The sequence below is a fragment of the Falco naumanni genome, unplaced genomic scaffold (assembly GCF_017639655.2).
Source record: "Falco naumanni isolate bFalNau1 unplaced genomic scaffold, bFalNau1.pat scaffold_96_arrow_pat_ctg1, whole genome shotgun sequence".
NCBI lineage: Eukaryota > Metazoa > Chordata > Aves > Falconiformes > Falconidae > Falco > Falco naumanni.
In genome coordinates this window covers 34790-54675 of record NW_024427578.1, presented here as the reverse complement: position 1 = coordinate 54675, position 19886 = coordinate 34790, and the positions used below count along the sequence as shown (strand labels likewise).

General features: G+C 44.9%; 1 protein-coding gene and 1 long non-coding RNA gene across 2 annotated transcripts; both read right to left on the bottom strand.

The window, feature by feature from the left end:
• Nucleotides 1–254: 254 nt before the first annotated feature.
• Nucleotides 255–8126, bottom strand: LOC121082385 (ras and Rab interactor 2-like). Its single transcript, XM_040581712.1, is given in 5 exon segments — nt 255–858; nt 860–1105; nt 5439–5602; nt 7693–7824; nt 8114–8126. Coding segments are annotated over 5 exon segments (627 nt in total). The 3' UTR covers nt 255–786.
• Nucleotides 8127–9819: 1693 nt separating this feature from the next.
• Nucleotides 9820–16688, bottom strand: LOC121082387. The gene is made up of 3 exons (XR_005826005.1): nt 16380–16688; nt 11625–11853; nt 9820–10205 (listed from the first exon to the last, which is right to left on the bottom strand). It is a non-coding gene; the product is annotated as an uncharacterized LOC121082387 (long non-coding RNA).
• Nucleotides 16689–19886: the final 3198 nt, after the last annotated feature.

Sequence of the window (19886 nt, the reverse complement as noted above, 5' to 3'; positions counted from 1 at the left end):
TCCACAGGGAACTCTTATAAACATCAGGCACTGCTAAATAAGCAACTGATGTGGTGGGTACAGAGAAACCTTCCGTACAGCAAACGCTTTAAGCTTTACTGTTAAACACTTCATTTCCTGGGTCCCTACAAAGACTCCCATTCTGTGCCCACCTTCTCAAACCTGCCAAAAGAAGGGGAATAAAAACAACTGGAAGGAACAAATACATATATATACATATATATATATATATATACACACACACACACACATATATATATATATATATATATACACACACACATGTAAAAACACGGCGAATCTCTGTAATTAAAAAAATTAGGAAAGGATGCAATCATCCAAGTAATGAGGAGTTAACTGATGCGCTGCATCGGACAGTCTTGTCAAACTCATGCTGGTGAAACTAAGCTCATACCAGTTGGTTTACTGAAACACTTGTCATTTTGATTCAAGTATATGTATGCTAAGACATTCGGCTATAGAGTGAGTGCAAGAAAATACATTTTTGCACACTACAGCAAGAGACCTGCAAAGGGCCACGGTATAATACGCTTCAAAAGAGTCTGTGGTACAAGAAATTCAGCCTCATGGGCTGCTGGCTCAAACACACTGGTGGAACACTCTGTATAACTGGCCATACGCACGGTTTACACGGAGTGTTGTATGCAATGCACATGTTTAACTAGGTATTTATGGTTTAAGACTTGTTTTAGCTCCTAAGGCAGGCAGCCAGCAAAGATGTTTTCAAGAGTTAACAAGGAACAGAAATTAAAGGAGTTGCTGGTTTTAAGAAGCTGACTCATCATTGTTTTGAAAAATGGCACCATATGGATCACTGTTAATGCGCTTGTAGACAAAGCTGAAAGACCTTGGGTTGCGGGCAGCTGTGCAGCTTTGTCTGAATCTTCTGAGGGTAGGTATCTTCTGTCAGTTGCTGCCGGGTGTCATCAACAAAAAGAAACAGGCTATAGTCTTCTGGATTCTCCACTCTAAACTTTTCAGCACAAAGCTGACATACATCTGCGGTAGTGATGTAGGGTCTTACTAGTAAGGTCTTTCCTGTACACGCACTGTTAACTTCCTGGAATGCAACACGAAGGTAGTTCTGTAGAATGAGAAAACAGACATCAGAAACAAAACCTCCAAACCTCATCCTCTGAAAACAGGAAGCTCAGCAACAAACAGCAATCCTCTCTATGTTCTAGTTGTGAAACGCACACCAGTGATTCCTGTACATTACAGCCACCTTGTGAATTGACGTTGGTGATAAGACTGTGGCAGGCATAACAAATTCATAAGTTGACATCCTCCTTTCCTTGGCTCACATTCTAACCCTGCAATTACAAACGAACAGATAGCAGTCTTAAAGCCCCATTGAAAACACCAGTGGTTTTAACGGGACTGGGTGTTTGGCCTTACTAGGAAACTAAATGCTGTGAAGCAAAATAAACATCAGAGGCTGTAGGACAAGGCCTCAAGAACAAGAGTCCAAGTACTGTTAGCCTGATGAATAAGACTTGTAGGGCACAAGCCCTGGGAACCAAGGAACAAGCCAACAGCAGACCCCTGAGCCGCTACAGCTGAGGAGGCAGCCAGGCGGACAGAGAAACAAGTAGCCAGATAAGGGAACGGATGGCGCCGATATGTAACTTTGTTAATCAAGAAAGCCGCCTAGAAAGAAACCCCCTAATCTTAGAATAGGAATTGTTGCTATAAGGTAAACTAATCGGTTCCTATTGTTTAAACGGTGTGTCTTAAATGTCAACCAATCAGTGTGTAATATGTAGAAGGTAGAGACGTATATAATTGTAAGAAAATCACTAATAAACTGACATCTTGCTTGCATCAAGCTGTGTCCCGTCTCCTCATTCGCCGCAAATTGGTGACCCTGACGTGATCCAGTGAAGGATCCGATGTGGAGGGGCTCTTGAATCACCTGAGCGACTTGCAGCAAATCCCACAGAACTTTGAATGATCCGCTGAAAGGAAGCGGGAGCTGGCCGGCCTGAAATCCCTCCGGAGTTGAGAGGTGAGCTGTGGGAAATCCGTAATGGGGAATCGGGCTTCGTCCCCAGAAAGAGACGTTTATGAGCTTATGAAAGGTCTCCCTAACAAACATGAGAAAAGTATTTCTGGGCATGACCTTAAAGCAATGCTCAAGTGGGTGCAAGTAGATATGCCCGCAGTGACTGCATCTACAATTTTTACACGGGAACTTCAGGACAACACAGAGGTGAAATTGTGGGATTCTGCGACAAAAGGCAATACTGAGTCCCACCATCTGCTCTCTTCATGGAGAGTTATTTTTGAGACTCTGAAAGCACAAGAAGAAAAGGCAGAGGAAGGAGAGGAAGAGGAGTCGCATGCTCTTTACCAGCCTCTAAGTCACAGTGCTCTAAACCCCTGGGTGTCAATGCAGTTGAGTATCCGTCAGAGGAAGATCCCTTTGACCCAGGACTGACAGACCCTGAAAAAGGACCTGATTTATACTCTCCTGATCCACGCGATCTGTGGGCAAAAATAAAGAAACAAGCTTTAAGGGAGGTGGATTTAGAAATGGCTAAGACTATAGTTGCTCCGCTCTTGTACACTCAGGGTCGGGCAGGGGGACCACGATGGGAGGCTCTTTCTTTTTCGGTTGTTAAGGAACTGCACCGCAAGAGGCAGCATGCCCAAGAGATGATGCTGCAACTGCTGGTCAATACTATTGAAGAGAAGCGTCACACAATATGTTCATCATAAGGAAAAAGAAAAAAACCCAACCCTCTGCCAGCAACACACAAGGGTGTTGATCCACAGGTTGCTGCACGATAAACCATTCACACTCTTTATGCTGCAGCATGCAAAAGGCAATCCATTTTCATGCAGGACATTTCCATCACATTAACCAATGGCAACTTAGTGTCTGAGCCTGATGTAACCAAATTTCATCTAACAGGCTTAGAGGGAGGCAGAAAGAAAATTTACTCTGCAACATTAAAGTAAAACCGTATGATCACGAGGCAAAAGCTGGATCTTTTTTCTCTGCTGAAATTCACACATGTGCACAACTGATAACATAGATTAATTCTAAACAAGTCCTACAAGCAAACGTAGTTCTACGTTTCAAAAAGTATTTAAAAAGTAAAATAAAAAGCAACTGGAAAAAAACACACCCAACCACAAAACACTTTTGGACACATGAGCAAAGCAGCCTGCCATCACGTGCTTTTTTGCAAAAAACTAACTGCAATTAGAAACTAAAAGCAGTAAAATGAAAGGAGATGGAAAAAATGACAGTAAGAAAGACCTGTTTATTTACTGAGCTGATACTTACGTTTGTACGCTGAATAAATTAAGCATGCTAAATCACAATGGCAAAAATTCACGTTTCCTAAGAACAAGCTGTTAAAAGCTAAGACTGAGAAGAATGCTCATATGACTTCAGTTCCAAAGAGCACTCTGGGTTTTTAATAAACTTTTGATAGCTTGCAGACTGAAACACTGGAACTTTGCAACAGCTTTTAAACCATTAGGACTGAGCAGAACTAATCCATTTTTGTTAGCCGGTGTGAAGAAAAAATAAATAAAAAAAATCAAATCAGCTCTAAATAAGGCAAAGCACACTACAGTTTCAATTTCTAAAGTAGCTAACACACAGAAGACCTGTTTTTCGATGCTTCTAGATGGACAGGATTGCTTCAAGGAGAGGCTGAGGTTTGTGCAAATGCCTGTAACTCATATAGTAAGTATCAAAATTCTTTATGCAGTATCAGCAAGTTGTATTTCATCATCATCAAAATACCGGATTTTTTGCTTTTCCATCCTTTTGAGGGAGGGAGGATGAAGGCCTTTCCAGGACCCAAAAGCTGGTGGTAAGGCTGTGAGACAGCACCACAGACATGTAGTGACCACATCCTGGTTCAATGTGGGAAAGATGAGTTGAGCTGAAGCTGTGTTACACATACCTTGTAGGGAAGGTGCTTCATGTCAGGACTGCAGATGTGGAGAAGGGAGATGGAAAACTGGCATTCTGGGCAGGCAGCAAAGTGCTTGAATTTGTGCCAAGCATAGCCTGGAAGCGGAGCGACCTTACTGATTTGAGGCTCTCTTTCAAAGAGTCAAAGGAGCAGCCCTGGACACAGCTGGTGCCAGCTCTTCCCGTGCTCCCCTGCATCTTCCAGCATCCAGCACGGCGGCCAGCTGTACAGGTAGCTTGGCTGAAGTTCAGTTGCTGAGGAAGAGAAGGTGAAACTGAATACAAGATCCTGCTGAAAAAAATCTTCTGTCATTTAGTCATCCAGCAGAAATACAAAGGTGATTAATTTTCCTATTAAGCGTAATATTTTGCTAGAAAGAACAAAGACTCAAGCTACTTGAATGTGACACCTAACTACAGGTAAGCAGAATATAAAATGGATCCCAGTAAGATGGACTAGCTTTGTGCGCTTGCCACAGTTTGGAATTTCTGTTTGTCAGTTCTCCTGTTCCTAAGAGAGGCATATTGTGGGAGACTGCTGCTTTTCCCAGCTCCTTCCTGTTCAGTGATGTGCTGTGGTTGTTTGCATGGACACTGATAAAGCAGAAGGAGCCACAAGTGAAAGGTTTAATTACCTCCTGATGACCCCATGCCTTCATTTATCAAGCTCTTAGCTACATCATAACTTATTGACGGTTGTTGTTAGCCTCTCCAGCAGCTTTGCACTGTGGTATGGACTGTAAACAACCAGACACAAAGGAGTAAATCCTTTCTTCTCGATTCCAACATCCTCCTTGCTTCAGTTCGCAAACTGATGCATCTGGACAGACAGCAGCACGCCTATCTACGTAACAATCTTTTCCTATATGAAAGGCATGCAGACTTGGTTTTAAAAGATAAAGTAATCCCGACTGTTTTGTTATTCTTCAGTTGGAGTTACTGCCCTACTCTGAAAGAGCAGTAAGAAATGGGAGGGGGGAGAAAAAAACCCCACAAAACAAACTACAAACATGAAGACATCCACAATACAGAACTCTACTCCTTGCTTAAACTTTCAAATTGTAGGCAAGCTTTTCTGCCAAGTCTCCTCTCTATTACCCACGGTAAGCCACCAATCGCTACTGGGGAGTTGTGATGATTTATACCACTGGAAATCTGGGTTTGTTCTTTTTAACAGCAAAGCGTACAAAGAAGCTGAATCTAAAATACAATTTGGTCTGTCCTCGCTCTGCACGACTTAAATACAAAGGACAGTGGGAAAGCTCCATTATTTAGTGTTTCCTTTATACCATCATAACCACACTCTGTTATGAAGTGGAAAGACTTTGAAACAGAGGCAAATTTGCCAGCCATCTTCTCAGCACTGCTTCACACCACTTGTGGCCCCAAGGAAATCATTATGAATCATACTTCTCAAATGGAGATTTCCAACAAAACAACCATCCCCTGGGCTTTTTTTCTCTTCAGCCTAAAGCTCTACCTGAAAATCATCAACTGAAGGCATTGTTCTGTTAGTTGTCCTCCTCTTGTGCCATTGCCGGAGAGTATCTCTAGCTTCTGAACTCAGCAGCTGGGCAGCCTGGTCTTCCTGGAAGTTCTTGATCAGCAAAAGTGCTCCATAAGCACTTGCCAAGGAATATCCTCCTGTGAAGGACAGCAGGGGAAGAACAATTCACAGTGGTTGCAAACACCACGCCAGTTCCAACGGGTCACAGTCAAAAGTACAAACGATTTCTGTTGTGTTTTTTTTTAATAAACAGACGCACACATACACAAAAGTCACTGCATTCTATGGCCAAAATATTTATACGTAAAGAAAAACAGCTTACTTGCCTGCAAAATACTGGACAGTGTGTTCTCAGCTGCTAAGAGCCGTGCAGTGGTTGCCTGGGCTCCATATTATCAAAGTGGTGCAACAGTATCCACCTCTGGGTCCGCTAGCGCTGGGGGTGGCCGGTTATTTAAATGACCAGTGTCGCTCCTTTACTCCTGAGTGTTTTTACAAAGGTGGAACATGAGTTTTCTTCTAAACAGTTTCCAAACAGCGATTTGTTTTCTTCCTGAGCTTCAAGCGGGGATCAAACAAACACAGCTGTTTAAACGACATAAAAGACCATCTACCACTGTTCAGGAACTTAAAAGTGACCCCCTTAGTGGCAACAAAGCAATGACCGAGCGTGTGATTTGTACCTGGAAGCATCCCAAAGGTTTTGCTTTTGTTTTTAAAAGGCAGGCTGTGTTTGTTCACCTATGTCCAACACTACATCCAACTAGTTCAGGAGGCAGCGTGTACAGCTCTCCAGACTTCACCTTTATTACATGAGTGGAGAACAAAGTACAGCCACAACAGAGTTGCCGATGTACAAAAGGAGCTGCAGGTCACAAAGGAAAAGGACTCTCAGCAGGAGGCAACAGTCCTCAGCAGCCAGGAGAAACAGAAGACAGGCTATCATATATTTCTCTTGCTCTTTAAGTAAACTATTTGAGTGGGAGCGTTCAATTAAGAGGCAGCACGGTCTATTTGTGGAGTCATTCAGAGATGCAGTCTATGCTCACAGTAGTGCTTTCTGTATTACCGACAGCATCCTCTCGCTTTCAGCTCTGTGATGAGTTCAATACGTGGAAGACACGCAAGACCCACCAGACAAACTGGAAAATACATTTACATTTGAACCGCACAACCCCAAAGCACTAAACAATTTTTCCTGCACCGTACAGTTTAACTAGTGCACAGACAGGGCCAGCCAATAGATGAATGGCTTTTGCTACATTAAAAACGACACGACTTAACAGCCCAGTAAATATTTCTGCCTTTCAAGCGTGTTAATGATCTCCAGCTTCACATCTCAAGTATTTTCTGTCCTAAGATTCCTGAACAATGCACCCTGCACACAAAGCAGGGAACAAACTAGTACTGAACCAGAGGAAACCCGACACAGTTCTGTCATGCATATCGGCATGTAAAAGGATACAGCAATTTCAGCAACCCAAGAGATAGCAGAAATGGGACGTATACACATATACTTAACTCACAGCTGAGCTTGGTCACAAGAACCTTTGAAACTTCCTCATAAACTGATAGATTCTGGGGCCTACCAAGGGCTGGCAGAATACCTCTTTGTTAAAACCACCACCGTGAAAACAAAGGAGGGAGATTTCCTTGCCTCGAGCAGACTTCAGCCATTGTTCAAGAGTGCCTTAAGAAACATATTCCTAGGCCTCATAAAAATACTCTGTGAGAAGCAAGTATCGGGCATAAACCAGGATCATTAAGGGGGGCAACATTCTCAAAAGCACTCTCCCCAGAGGGGCAGAGAATTCCCCCAAAGATTTTACAAAGCACCTAACCCGGGTCCCACTCCAGGTCTCACAACTCAATTGAATGCTGCAGACCCAGACATACTCTCGGGACATTTTCAGGCACAGAAGGATAACCACAGTTGGCACCCGCACAGCCTATGTTTGCTTGCTAAGTCAGGACGCCTCCTCCTTCTTGGCAGAAAACAACATACTCCCTCCTAAGACGTCGGTAGATTCCCAGGTCACTTGGGGCTGTAACTCTGCAAGCTAACCAGCCTTCTCTTATTTTAAGGTGGAAATAATTACAAGGTTCTCTTGTTACACTACCGCCATCACCGACTACATGACTCCATCAAAAGGGTTTCTACTCAAACGAGGTGAGGAAGAATCCCCCTTCCCCAGCCCTCCACTCAGTTCTAATAGCAGTTGATTACCTTCTCCATGCAGCAAAGATGGATCCAGCAATTCCACCATGTATTCAGTTTCAGTATCCAGCTCCAGCGTATCACCCTGGGCCAGCACATATGCCAACACAGGCAAGAAGTCATCAGCTCCAAACAGCCTCCCTGGGTCAAAGAGAACAAAGGCAGCGATAGACAAATCACACCCTTTTACCAGTTTCGGTGTTTGAAAGGAAAGTGTTATTTTGCTGCCTTTACTGACCGAGTTTGTATTACTCTAGAGCCTCTCGTTACGGATGTGCAGCAAAGAGAACATCATCGGACACTTGGTGGGCAGCGTCCAACTTCATCTTGTACTTCTAACGAGCACAAACTGGATGACGCCGACCTTGAAGCACGCAAGGGAATTTAAAGACTGGGCTCACCTTGGTGTCAGCTCAACTGGTGAACTCACAAGAGGTAGCCATGCCAGTCTGGCCTGACCTCCACCCGCACTTCTGTCAGTGGCTAAAAGAAAATCAATGGGCATTTTCTTTATACGTGCACGGACGACGTCCCCTTTCTGGAAGGATCCAGCCACAAGTATCCGTTCCTGAGTCCGAAACCCAGCAGAGAAGCCTGTATATAAAAGCCTATTAGATTTTACATGAAAACTCTGCACATTTCCTTGATGGATCATGGTTAAAAACACCAGTGAGCAAAGCCTCACGTAACTCCCAACTAGCTGGTGAAGCATCATCAGTAACAACAGCACGCAACACACAGAGGCTCTGCTGTACCTAGGTCTGTATGTGTTCCTCTTACCGCATTTAAACTTTCTCTTTAGAAAACGCTATGTGGCTAGATCTCTGGGTCTGGCCAAACTGTGCTCATTGCAGAAGCGGTGTGATGGTCACTTGAAACATCAAGATCGGGAGCCAGTTTAAACTATGGCGAAACTCCAGAGGACTGAAGGGCTGATATTGAAAGTCAGACCAGCTAAGACATACCCTCCAGGTATTACACTATTATATGGCTGAGATTACAGGACAAAGCAGGTACTGGAAACAGGTGCTGGCTCGATGCCACATTTTAAAACTTTACATGACAAAGCAAGACAACCCCAAGGAGCATTTGCTGCATCTTAGCCCAAGCCCCTCAGTACAATGGTTCACCAGAAGCCTCTCAGTACTTTTCTTTTGCATGTTGGGAATACCTTACTCAATGTGATAATACAGTATGGAGAAAAAACCAAAGTTTACATCACTTTGGGCAAAGATTCCTATATACATTTTAAAATGCAGGATTTTGCACAGAAATAAGCCAGGTCTAAGCTCCTGCCCAAATCTTGCCAAAGTGCCTGGGGGTCTTTTACAGCCTCAAGCTTTCACCATTCACCTCAAGTCTCAAAAGAAAGCAAGCATCCTGATCGGCACAGAGCCCAGCTGCAGATTCAGCGCTCGAAAGAAAACTGCCAACCACCTGCAGCAGCTTATACTTTCTTAAGAGAAAAAAATCTTCCACTACCACCAGCATTGCTTCACCTTAGCTCGTGACCTACCACGGCAGCGTATGATAAGATGTCAGGCAATAGAGCTGCACCTATGAATTCATGCTGTCCAGCACAGCGTTTTAACTGTGCCACTGACTAATCAAGCGGGTCTTAACTGGTCTGTGGTTCCATTTCACCATCTAGGTTTCAAGTCACTTTGGGACTCCTGCTACAGCGTAAAAATAGATGTTATTTCTCTTGCAAAAACACAAAGAAATTGTCCAAATGAGAACGTTCAGAGGCACAGCAAACCCAAAACACTGGATCAGGGGCTGCTTTCCTCCAGCCATTAACACAGAGCCCTTGTAATTGTCATATTGCATACACACTGCTGAATTACTACAGCTAGATACTGGGTGCATCCTTTATTACGATTTCCAGGAAAATACTAATTTAGAACCAGTGTCAAATTCTAGGCTTACAGGACAGCCTTTCTGACAGCCAAATTCAAATGCCTACAGTCAAGCAAAGCTGGTGGTTGGGGTTTTTTTTTAAGCTGCTTCACAACTCTGCTTCACACTGAATTTGTAAGATGTGCTGCCAGATGCAGAGAGATCAGGAAGGAAGCAGAGGAAGAATCCCTCTCAAAAGGGCAAGGAGATGCTACAAGAGCTCCAGGAGGAGGAGACAAAGCTGCAGAATCAGGTGGTCTCATCTCCTCCACCAAAACACAACCCCAGGTTTAGAAAAACAATGACCTTGAACCACAAGAAGCACCATACCTGAGTTATTCTCCATAACAGTATAAATCAATTTGCAAACTCTCAGCAGCAGCATGACTTTCTTTTCAGGTGAATACATCTTCTGCGTGGTCACAGACTTTCAACATCCACATAGTCTGGTGTTGGAACAAACACGCCCGGTTCCTGAGGATTCCTCTGCCGCACCACCTGAAGGTTTTCCTTCAGTTGTTTCCAAAAACCATCTGCAGTATGAAACACTTTCAACATTGCTTCATTATGGCTCTTCAACAGCTTCAGAATGCACTTATGCATGGCCTTCTCCAGGACAACATCTGCAACGGGAAAACACAAGTTGAGCTGTCTTCCTCCTCTAGAGCAGAGCCAGTAGTAACAACCACTCCCAAGAGACACTGTAGAGCAAGACCTACTTGCTAAGGCTTAGTTATTACAGAAGCTGAGTCTCCAGATGTTTGTCAACAAGAAAATAAAAGGCAGAACAGAATCTGTATTCTATTTTCATTTCTGACAACGTGGGAAGTACAAAAAAACCCACAAAGGCAGACTACAAATTGTCACAACAAAAAAAAACCCAACAAAAAAAGAAATAAACCCCAAAACAAAGCAGCAAGCAAGCAGCAGCTCCAGTTAACTTTTTCTTTTGTTGGCCAGAAGTGTCCCGGTTTTATTTTACTTTGAGCTTAGACTTTAATTCTGAAACTTGAAGCATAACACAGTCAAAACCCTAACTTTTGTCTGCTTTGGCATGAAAGCCCATCTTTTTTTGCATGGTTTCCATCAGAAACTATAACTCACCCAGGGTCTCCTAAAACTTGGCTCAGCTTTAAGATCTTTATGATGCTGGACAGATTACGGGCACTAAACTATAAATGAAAACCAAGCTGCGTTTATCCAGCTTCAGATTTCATCATGCAAGCTTATATACAGCTTTGTCATCAAGTCTGAAGTTCTTTGTTTGGCAATAGTGTGCACATGGCACAGTAACCTCTCAGTTATTTTTCTTTTATTCTTGTTTTACTCAAGGTTTTCTTTAACAGTCAGTCTCCATTTCCAAGGTACAGAACACATCAACAGAGAAAGCTCTTTGGTAAATATTTTCTTTGAAAACCTTTACTTTGTAAGTGAATTTTCTCTCCCACTCAGCCTCCCTATGACAACATAGCTTACATTAATAATTAGCTTATATCCATTATTTGTACTATAGTGAACCGCCACAAGCACAATAGAAACTAAGGACCCTTCAGCCTGGCCACAGCACAAACACCCTGGCGATGGGGCAGGACGCGAGCCCAGACTAGGCAGATGTATTAGGGGAGCACAGGGACCGAGAAGAGAAAGAGGAGAGGCCGTGTCACCACTAGATCACACATTTATACAGGCTAACAGTGGACATCCCTGCTGCTAGTGGCAACTCAAATGTTTCGTTAAACCTCATGCCCTTTCCAGGTTCTTTCCCTGTTCTTACATGTTTCTCCTAGACCAGTCTCTTTTTTTCTCCCCCTGGCCTGCCCTTTTTGGGGGTGGTTTTTTTTTTTTGGAAATTGCAGGCTATTCCTAAGGCTTGGGATTTACACACACACACACTCCCCTCCAAATAAACATTACCTACTACTTTCGTTTTCTTGCTTTTGCTTTATGTTTTCATTTATTTTATCCTTGTGTTCAACCAATTTTCCTTTTGTGCCTTCAGACTGCTCTTTCTCATACAAACACACCCTTCACACACTCCTCACCTTATGGTGTCTTTGCTTCACATGTAGCATTTATTCTGTACTTGTCTGGCACACAATTCCCAAATGTCCAACCCTATTGGGAGCTCCCATCTCCCCTGTCCCAATTCTGCTGGGGCTTTGGTAGCTTCTCTTACTATTTTCCCCTTCCGAGATCCTGATGGAGGTGGCAAAGCCATGTCTGCTTCATTCCCAGACGCTTCAAACACATCTAGGTGCTCTCTCATGGAGCCTGCAAAAAGGTGGAAAGAGTGAATGTGAGGAGCAGCACTTGCCCTCTGATTTTCTATAGCCACCAGTAAAGGCATAACCAGTCTGACACATGGTCTTGATGGCCTGTCACACAGCGTGAAGGGCAGATCTAGCTTCCCACCAGACCAAAGCCACCAATTATACATAACAAGCGGCAACATTTCAAATGACTGATCTGGTAGAGCCACACAATCACCATTGACAGCACTACCAAACCCAGCCAGGAAAGCAGAAGCATCACCCTTCTGCACAGTGATAGAAACTGCCTCTCCCTGCTATCAGAGCCATCCTCAGGGCTCACAGGGCAGAAATATTTTTCCACCAAGAAAAATGCACAAATCTCACCCACTGGTATGTTAGCTAGCTGAATTTCTAGAGCAGGAGTCCTCAAACTACGGCCCGCAGGCCAGATACAGCCCCCCAGGGTCCTCAATCCGGCCCCCAGTATCTACAGACCCCCCCTGCCCCTGCCAGGGGTTGGGGGGGGAGGGGGCGGGGAAGGGAACCAAGCAACTGCAGATGACTGCCTGCCACTTCATCTGCACGCCGCCCCCCTGTTTAAAAAGTTTTGGGACCCCTGTTCTAGAGGGTACACATAGTTCCTTGGTAGCTTCACTGATTTTTATTTTATTTTTTTTACAGTTCAGCTTGCTTCCTTTATTTATACTGCCTGTTCAGTTTTCTAAGAAAAGTGAAACCGTCAAATGCTTTGCTTGTAAGTGGAACATCTCTGCAGTTTGCATTCCAAGTGCCTATCTCATTTAAGTCAAAATTAAAGCAGTCTGTGCCACCAAGCACTGGATTAAAGAACTCTCTATGCCCACGTTAACTCCCACAGGCTTCCACTGGACATGACTAGTTAACATCAGACATCCTTCCCCTCAGCAAAGCGGGGTCATCACCACATCTGGTCACAGGAGGCTCAATAAACTGTAAAGAGTTCAGCACAGATCCCCAGAGCCCTTGGTCCAAAAACAAGGGAGCACCTAGCTTAGGATGGGACATCGGAAAACTCAGTACACTTCTCCGATCCTCTTTATAGGCTCCAGCCCGGCTGGTTCAGCTGCTGCCTGCAGCATCAGCACAGAGGGAGCTGCAGAAACCGTCCCTCCCCAGAGGCTACGGGAACTGGACGTGGCAGGCAGGGAAAACTCCTCCATAGAGCCCCAGTCCCTGGTCGGGGCCAGGCTTGTTACCTGTAGGCAAGAAGTAGAAGCCTCAAGCCTTCTGCCCTCAACCCTCGCTTAGTGCTGCTCCCACAGCTTCCCGTGCAGATGAGCGTCGCAGGAGGCGTTATTTCACATTGGCAGTTTGTCACGGGCTCCAAAAGCAGTGCCTGCAAATTGCTCCGAAATGTACTTGATCACACTCCACATTTACTCTAAAAACTTAAATCTGAAGCAGCACAGAGAAACAGAGCAGATAACTCACATGGCTGTGCTCAAAGCTCTGAACAGGGTCTAAATACTTATTGCTGAAGGCTGTTCCTAATGGTTTCTGTGCCGTTAAGGCAATCGGGTAAACAAAAACAGGACAGAACATTGAGTAAAGCATCCTTCAGTGCTGTCCAGTGACTCTGTTACAGCTAATAGGAATCAAATGAAATAAAGGACATAGCCTCTCTTTGGAATCGCAGCCGTAACTGCCTTGGCTCCGTAAGGGCAGACCGAGAGAGACTGTCATTTTAATGCAGCACGTTTGCACAGAACTAGAAAATGAGGAGGTGACTAAGACATGGCAGTGTGTCTGAGGCGGTTGTTGTTCTAAAAAACAAAACAAAAAATCACAACCAAAAAAGCCCACCAAACCAAACAAAAAACCCCACCCCAAAACAACACACAGCCTTTTATTCTCTCTCGTGAATTCTTGGAATAGTCATAAGAACCACAGAGTTCTGCCCTCAAATTAAAAGTGGCAAATTCCAGCAAGTTGAAGCGGCCAACAACACAGCAAGATTGATAAACACTGGAATTATTTCTCAATGGTCAATAAACAACCCTACGTATCCTAATTAATAGAAAACCTATAGAAACGTTTAGATTATTATGAAAGCCTGGAAGGACAGCATTTCTAGTAATCTGGGTCCTAGACCAATATTCAGTGTCAGAAGACACCTATAAGCTGTTTATCCTTTCTACTGAACTGCTGTTACTGCTGCCTTTCAGAGAAAGGTGTTTCTGGATCCGATCCCCCAAATCAATTCCCAGCTAGCAGTTTTCACTGATTAAATAAAAAAAAGTATAGGAGGGTCATCCCCCCCAGGCAAATGAGCATCTAAGTTCTGAACTGAGGACTGATTTGTTGCATATGAACATCTCTGTATACTCCCCAAATCCAAACTGGCAACAAAAATTCTTGTTTGCTTCGGCATATGCAAAGTGTTTTCAGCTGTCCTCCCAGGTTGCTTAATACTCTTCAAGCCAAAACAGACACTCTTCGGGTTTTGTGGGGGTGGGGTTTTTTTGTTTGTTTTGCTTTTTAACTGAGCATCATTTGAGCTGAGCACCATGTAGTGTTCCTGAAGTGATACTTATCAATCATTAGCCTCTAGCCTCAAAATGGGAACAGGAAGTGATCTGATAAATGAATTGTAAAGGCAAACCAGCTCGTTTCGTCATGACTTGTGGATGCATCTCTATCCTGTGCTGACGTGCTATTTTGTTTTGCCACAAACCCCACAAGTCTGCATCTGGAAAGGACAACGTATTAGTCATCACCACTATCCTTACACAGCCTCTTTACAGCCTCACTGCCTGAAACTGCAGGCGTGCTCTTGCCTTTTCCTGGCTTCAGTTTACCTGTTACCCACTACTGTTGCTCCACGGAGATTACCTGTCAAACTTCAGATTTACATACAAGCCCTGATCATCACCTACGACAGAAAAACCATCCATCCATAAAAGAAGGGCTCAGTAAGAGACTGAACGAGCCTGGGAACCACCACAAAAAGGCACAGTCCTGTAAAGTAACGTTGCCTGGGAGGCTGAAAGCAGAAGGCTGCTTTAGAACACCACGGTGTGTGGTGTGTATGTGCAGAATACACGACTACGCTGCATTTGCTTTCTTATAGCTCTTCCTAATGTCTTGCACATGTATAGACTGGCATGACTGATACAGATCTATTTCAAGACACCTCATGTCAGGATGGCCAGGTGTCCAGCTCTTGGTGGACATCTACAGTGACACATGCCTCACCCCTTGTGCAGACAAGGGCATCTCCTCCAAAGAAGCAAGGCTCGAAAATCAAGACCTCACACAACCTATATGCCTTGATAATCTGCACAACCCTGAAAAGAAAGGTAGGACTGAGGCAGGTGATGGATAGGTGGTGGTGCCAGGAGCTAAACAACTAGGGAAGACAGGTCTCCGGGTAAACCTCCTCCCATTTTACCCGCCTAAAGCATGCCAATGAATGACAGAACTATCTGTGCTAGGTCTGGTTTGCTTTGTTCAGCTGTGGGTTAATTAAAACTCACGTTATGGCAGTGTGGTGAATACCTATCTTTTCTTAAAGAAGAGGTAATAAAGGACCATGGAATAAGTCACAAAGCAAATCAAAGGGATGCCTGGGAAAGGGAGAACCAAATCCTCTGCTCGGCACTTTTACCGCTTGTTTCTTACTTGCCCTATCTGCCTGCTCCTATAGCGAAAGGAGCAGTGGTGAGGGACACAGTGGTTGGCCTCGACTCAATATGAAAAGATACTAGGATGAACCACAGGGTAAGGGAATGGGACACCAAAACAAATGTACAAGCACCTAAAAAGTAACGCAGCACTAGAAAACAGTCACAATTTTTTTTTCCCCAAGAGCCAGTAGTGTCATACCATTCTAATTCCTTTAAGAGGATAACTGGATCAGCGAAGTAGAGGGAAGTAGGGGATGGGCTGTATCCTAACCTTTTTAAAGCCTAAAACCCTATTCCATGCAAATCTCCTATAAGCAAACAAGGGAAATCCTGTCATGCTGTAATTACCATAAGGTGGGTGGCTTGAACGGGTGTATAAAATACTGCACTTGGAGCCCAAGACAGGTATTTGCACAGGGGTCAGCCATGATGTCAGAGCAGAGACTTTACATACAAAATCTGCACACGACATCACAGCACGGGTGGAAGAAGGGCAGCCCCAGTCCTTCGCAGACCAGGTTTAATTAATAAGTGAGAAACGGGCCTAAAGCTAACGTGACAAAATCTCATGAGAACAAAAGTAAAACATTGCCTCTCAGCAAGAGGAATACAAAAGCAAAAGCGCTGCTCAAAGCAGCCTCCCCGGAGCAGCCGGCAGAGTGACTCAGCAGGGGACGGGCTGCGCCCCTGCACACCGCAGCTCTGCCCGCCCGCAGACCCCAGCCCCTGCCACAGGGCACGGCCTGCCAGCCAGGGACCAGCACAACCTCTCCAAGCCTCCTGCAACACCCAGCGTTTAAGAATCCATTACAGATGAGACATACCAAAGCAAAGAACAGACAGTATTGTTTAGGCACCTTCCCACACAACCAGTTAATACCTTATGGCCAAATTATTGAAGCAGCCAGTCGTTTCTTGGGCTGGGCCCAGGCTTGGGCATTGAGACCGAAGCTGTTCGGGTGTCCACCCTGCCTGGTAGAACAGCGACAGTCGGCTTGATTCCCTTCTCTTCACAGACAAGATGATGCAGTATTACCGTTAGATTGCAACACTACCAGAATCATTCCCGGTTTGTATTGAAGTACAACAGTAAGTGTTATGACACACAACATGTTAAAAAAGCAGAGGAGAGGTTTACGTATAGCCAAGGACCACTTACTCCAACTTGTAACTAAACTGATAAATCAACTGAAATATATTTGTCAGGTAAGCATTAACACACACAAAGTAAACGCAGTAAGATGATAGTTTAGGCTTAAAGTTCAAGTCAGTGGAGCTTTCCCTGGTAAGAGGCTCATTCCTCTAACCAGCTTGTTCCATTTGTCAGCCTACCAGGATTTAAAGATTGGGCAGCAAACTCAAAAACAGATAAGCCAGCATTGTAGCCAATTACAATTAATTTAATACAATGACTACTGCAAACAATTTAATCTAACACAGTCTGTTGCCTTTACAGGCACGCGGTGACCTGGCTCAGGAACGGCACGGCGGCCGACCCCTGGCCGCGCGGTCCATCAGCTCACAGACACCAATGTGGTGGATGGCAAATGGCGTTTATTGCTGAACGACGTGACACTATATAGCCTAGGTTTACAATGTCCCTTCCGTCTGCTTACATCATAAACCAAAAGCTGTTGGCTAGCTGGAGGGGGGCCCTGTGTTTCCGTACAGCGCGAGATCTTCCGGCCGCCAGGCCCTACCTAGCAACAAGGCTCTTAGCCCTTGGTGCCTGTTTTCTAGTGGAAACATAGAAAGCACCCCAGATTTATCGCCTGTTGCAGTGGCTCTATGGTTTCAGGCCTCACAAAATTAAAAAGTCTCCCTACCACAAACCCTAGGAAAAAAAGGGTGGGCAGGGAATGCAAACAGTAGCAATGCCTGAACTACCATACAAAACTGCAGCTAAAATTTTCTTAGGAGGTATCTAGGACCTAATCTCCCTGGCCTTTTTGAGTCAAAAGGGCCAGCTCAATGGGCCAGCATACATAAAAATGTGCAGTCCCTCCAGACTACACCTTTGTAAAATGACTGCAGCAAGGACACTCCCAGTAAGTTGAACAATCGTTTACATTTTAGCGCTGTTTATGCTCTGAACAGTCAGAAATGTTCAGAATTCAGGCAGGAGCTCACTAGGTTCCTTCTCAGTCAAAGGAAAGATTGGACGAGATATATATATATCTTGTCTAATCACACACACATGAAGTCTGAAAGTCAGAGCACTGGTAATTCACTGTCCTTCCAGCCAAATCCATCAGGCACAGGTCACCTACTATCCTATCCTGCTACTCCAGGATAGGAATAAAATAGCAAACTTAAGTTCTGACTATGACCCAAGAATCTTTCTTTCTGTTCTTTCTAGACAGCAGGCCATGAAAACACTTGGCCCAATCCAAAAAAAATGCAACAAATCAGCAAAAGGTAGTTAGAAGCAAATAAAAATCATGCCCATCTCTTTAGAGAAATAGCCTGCCAGAGGAAGAAGCTTTAAATATACTTAACAGTTGTCCAGCAGAACAATAGAGATGTGAACTGAAAATACATTCCAGTAGGCACATCTTCCTTTCTGCTTCCAGTGTAATCCCACTAGAATACAGATTATTCCACACTGCAGCATCTAACACAGTTTATCAAAGGAACATTTGAATCCAGCCTCTCAGAGATACCAGCTTAGTGTTAATGAGACCCCATTTAGATAAAGAGCAGCAATACCGGGTGAGACAAGAGGTCTCTTCAATACTTCAAACCACATAAATTCCCTCTGTCACTGGCGGAGTTATCTCTCCCCACAGGGACACCAGCTGTCACAGGCTTTACCCAAGCCAAGAGACAATATGCCACTCAGGCAGAGGGGTTATTAACTGCTGATGTGGTCAGATCTGTTGTGAGGATGTAACAGCTCTGGTACACTTACATCTACCACTGTAAGCATTTAGATTTGCTTAAGAAGGGAACTAAGTACAATAGTTAGTAAAGGATACAATTCCTTTACAGATTTGCAGGAGCTCCTCACAAGCGTACCAAACTCCATAGTAACCTGCATCCTGTCACCTCAGCATTTCCCAGACTACTCAAGACTGCCTTCCCTTTCATTGCATCTGTCGATTCTTCTACCTTTACCTTGTGGGATATCACGCTCCAGAGAGTCTAGAAAGTCAGTGGATGGGTCGAGGTCAGCCTTTTCCAGCAGGGTTTTATTCTTCAGCTTAACAGGCTCAGTGAAATGGAAATAGGAACTTAACTTTTTTGCCTCCATCAAAGAAAGACCTGCAAACAGCCACTGATGACCATTAACAGAGTGAGCTAGGCTAACGTTCGTCACACCATAGAGTATCGTATCGTTTCTCTAATGCCCACAGCATAGGAAAGAATCACAATCTTTCTTCAGTGGACTCCACAGAAGACCAAAGACTTGCCGGAAATGGGTGACATCAGTCATCGATGATGTGCATTGCACGCCATGCTAACTGCGGTCCTAGATGAGCAATGGGCACTGAGTTGAGACCAACCCTCTGTGCCCGTTTGGTTACACCCTATATCTAGAGAACTCACTGCAGCTATAAGTGCTAACCGCTGACATAAACTATGCACGGCAATGGCGGGTCCCACCTTCCCGGTGGCGCCGGCGGGCGCAGGCGGCCGGTGTGCCGGGGCTGAGGGCCCGGGCGGGCCGGGAGCCGCGCGGGGCCGGTGTACCTCAGTGCCTGGCGCGAGGCGGCGGCCGTTCCCGTGCGGTGCGGGGCTGAGGGGAGCGGGGTGGCCGCGGCCCGGAGGCCGTGCGCAGGCCTGGGGCACCGCGGGCTTCGGGGAACGGCGGAGAAAGCAGGGCCCTGGAGAGCCTGGGCAGGCAGGGCAGGCTGTGCCGGGCCTGTGGGGAGCCAGCCCCGGCCCTGAGGGGCAGCAGCCCGCTCGGAATGCGGTTAGGGGTGGCTGCCCTGCCTAGGTCAATGGCCTCCATTTCAAGAGGCCCAAATCCAAATGTACGTCCAAAAGCAGGAGGGCATACAATTACACCACAAAGGATACCACAAAGGGCTCCACCTTCCTCATTTGTTACATGAACGGCAGCAAAAAAAAAAAAAAAAAATTAAAAAAATCCAAACCTCTGAATCTCATTACTTGCAGTGTCTTTTTTACAGTTCTTACCTAGCTCGTGTACATCTATAATCAATTGGCTCGTTTATAAACGACAGCACTCTTTGTGCTTTCACTCTTTGTGCAAGTCACTCTTTGGGAGCTCATTTTGCTGAATCCCATACAGACAGCCATGAAACAGTCCCTGCCCTTGCAACCTGACTTAGTACAAAATGCAATAAATAATGAGATTGTGTGGCTGTTTAAACAAACAGAATTTGTTTGACATCTTCAGGAAGCTGAAGCTTTTATATGT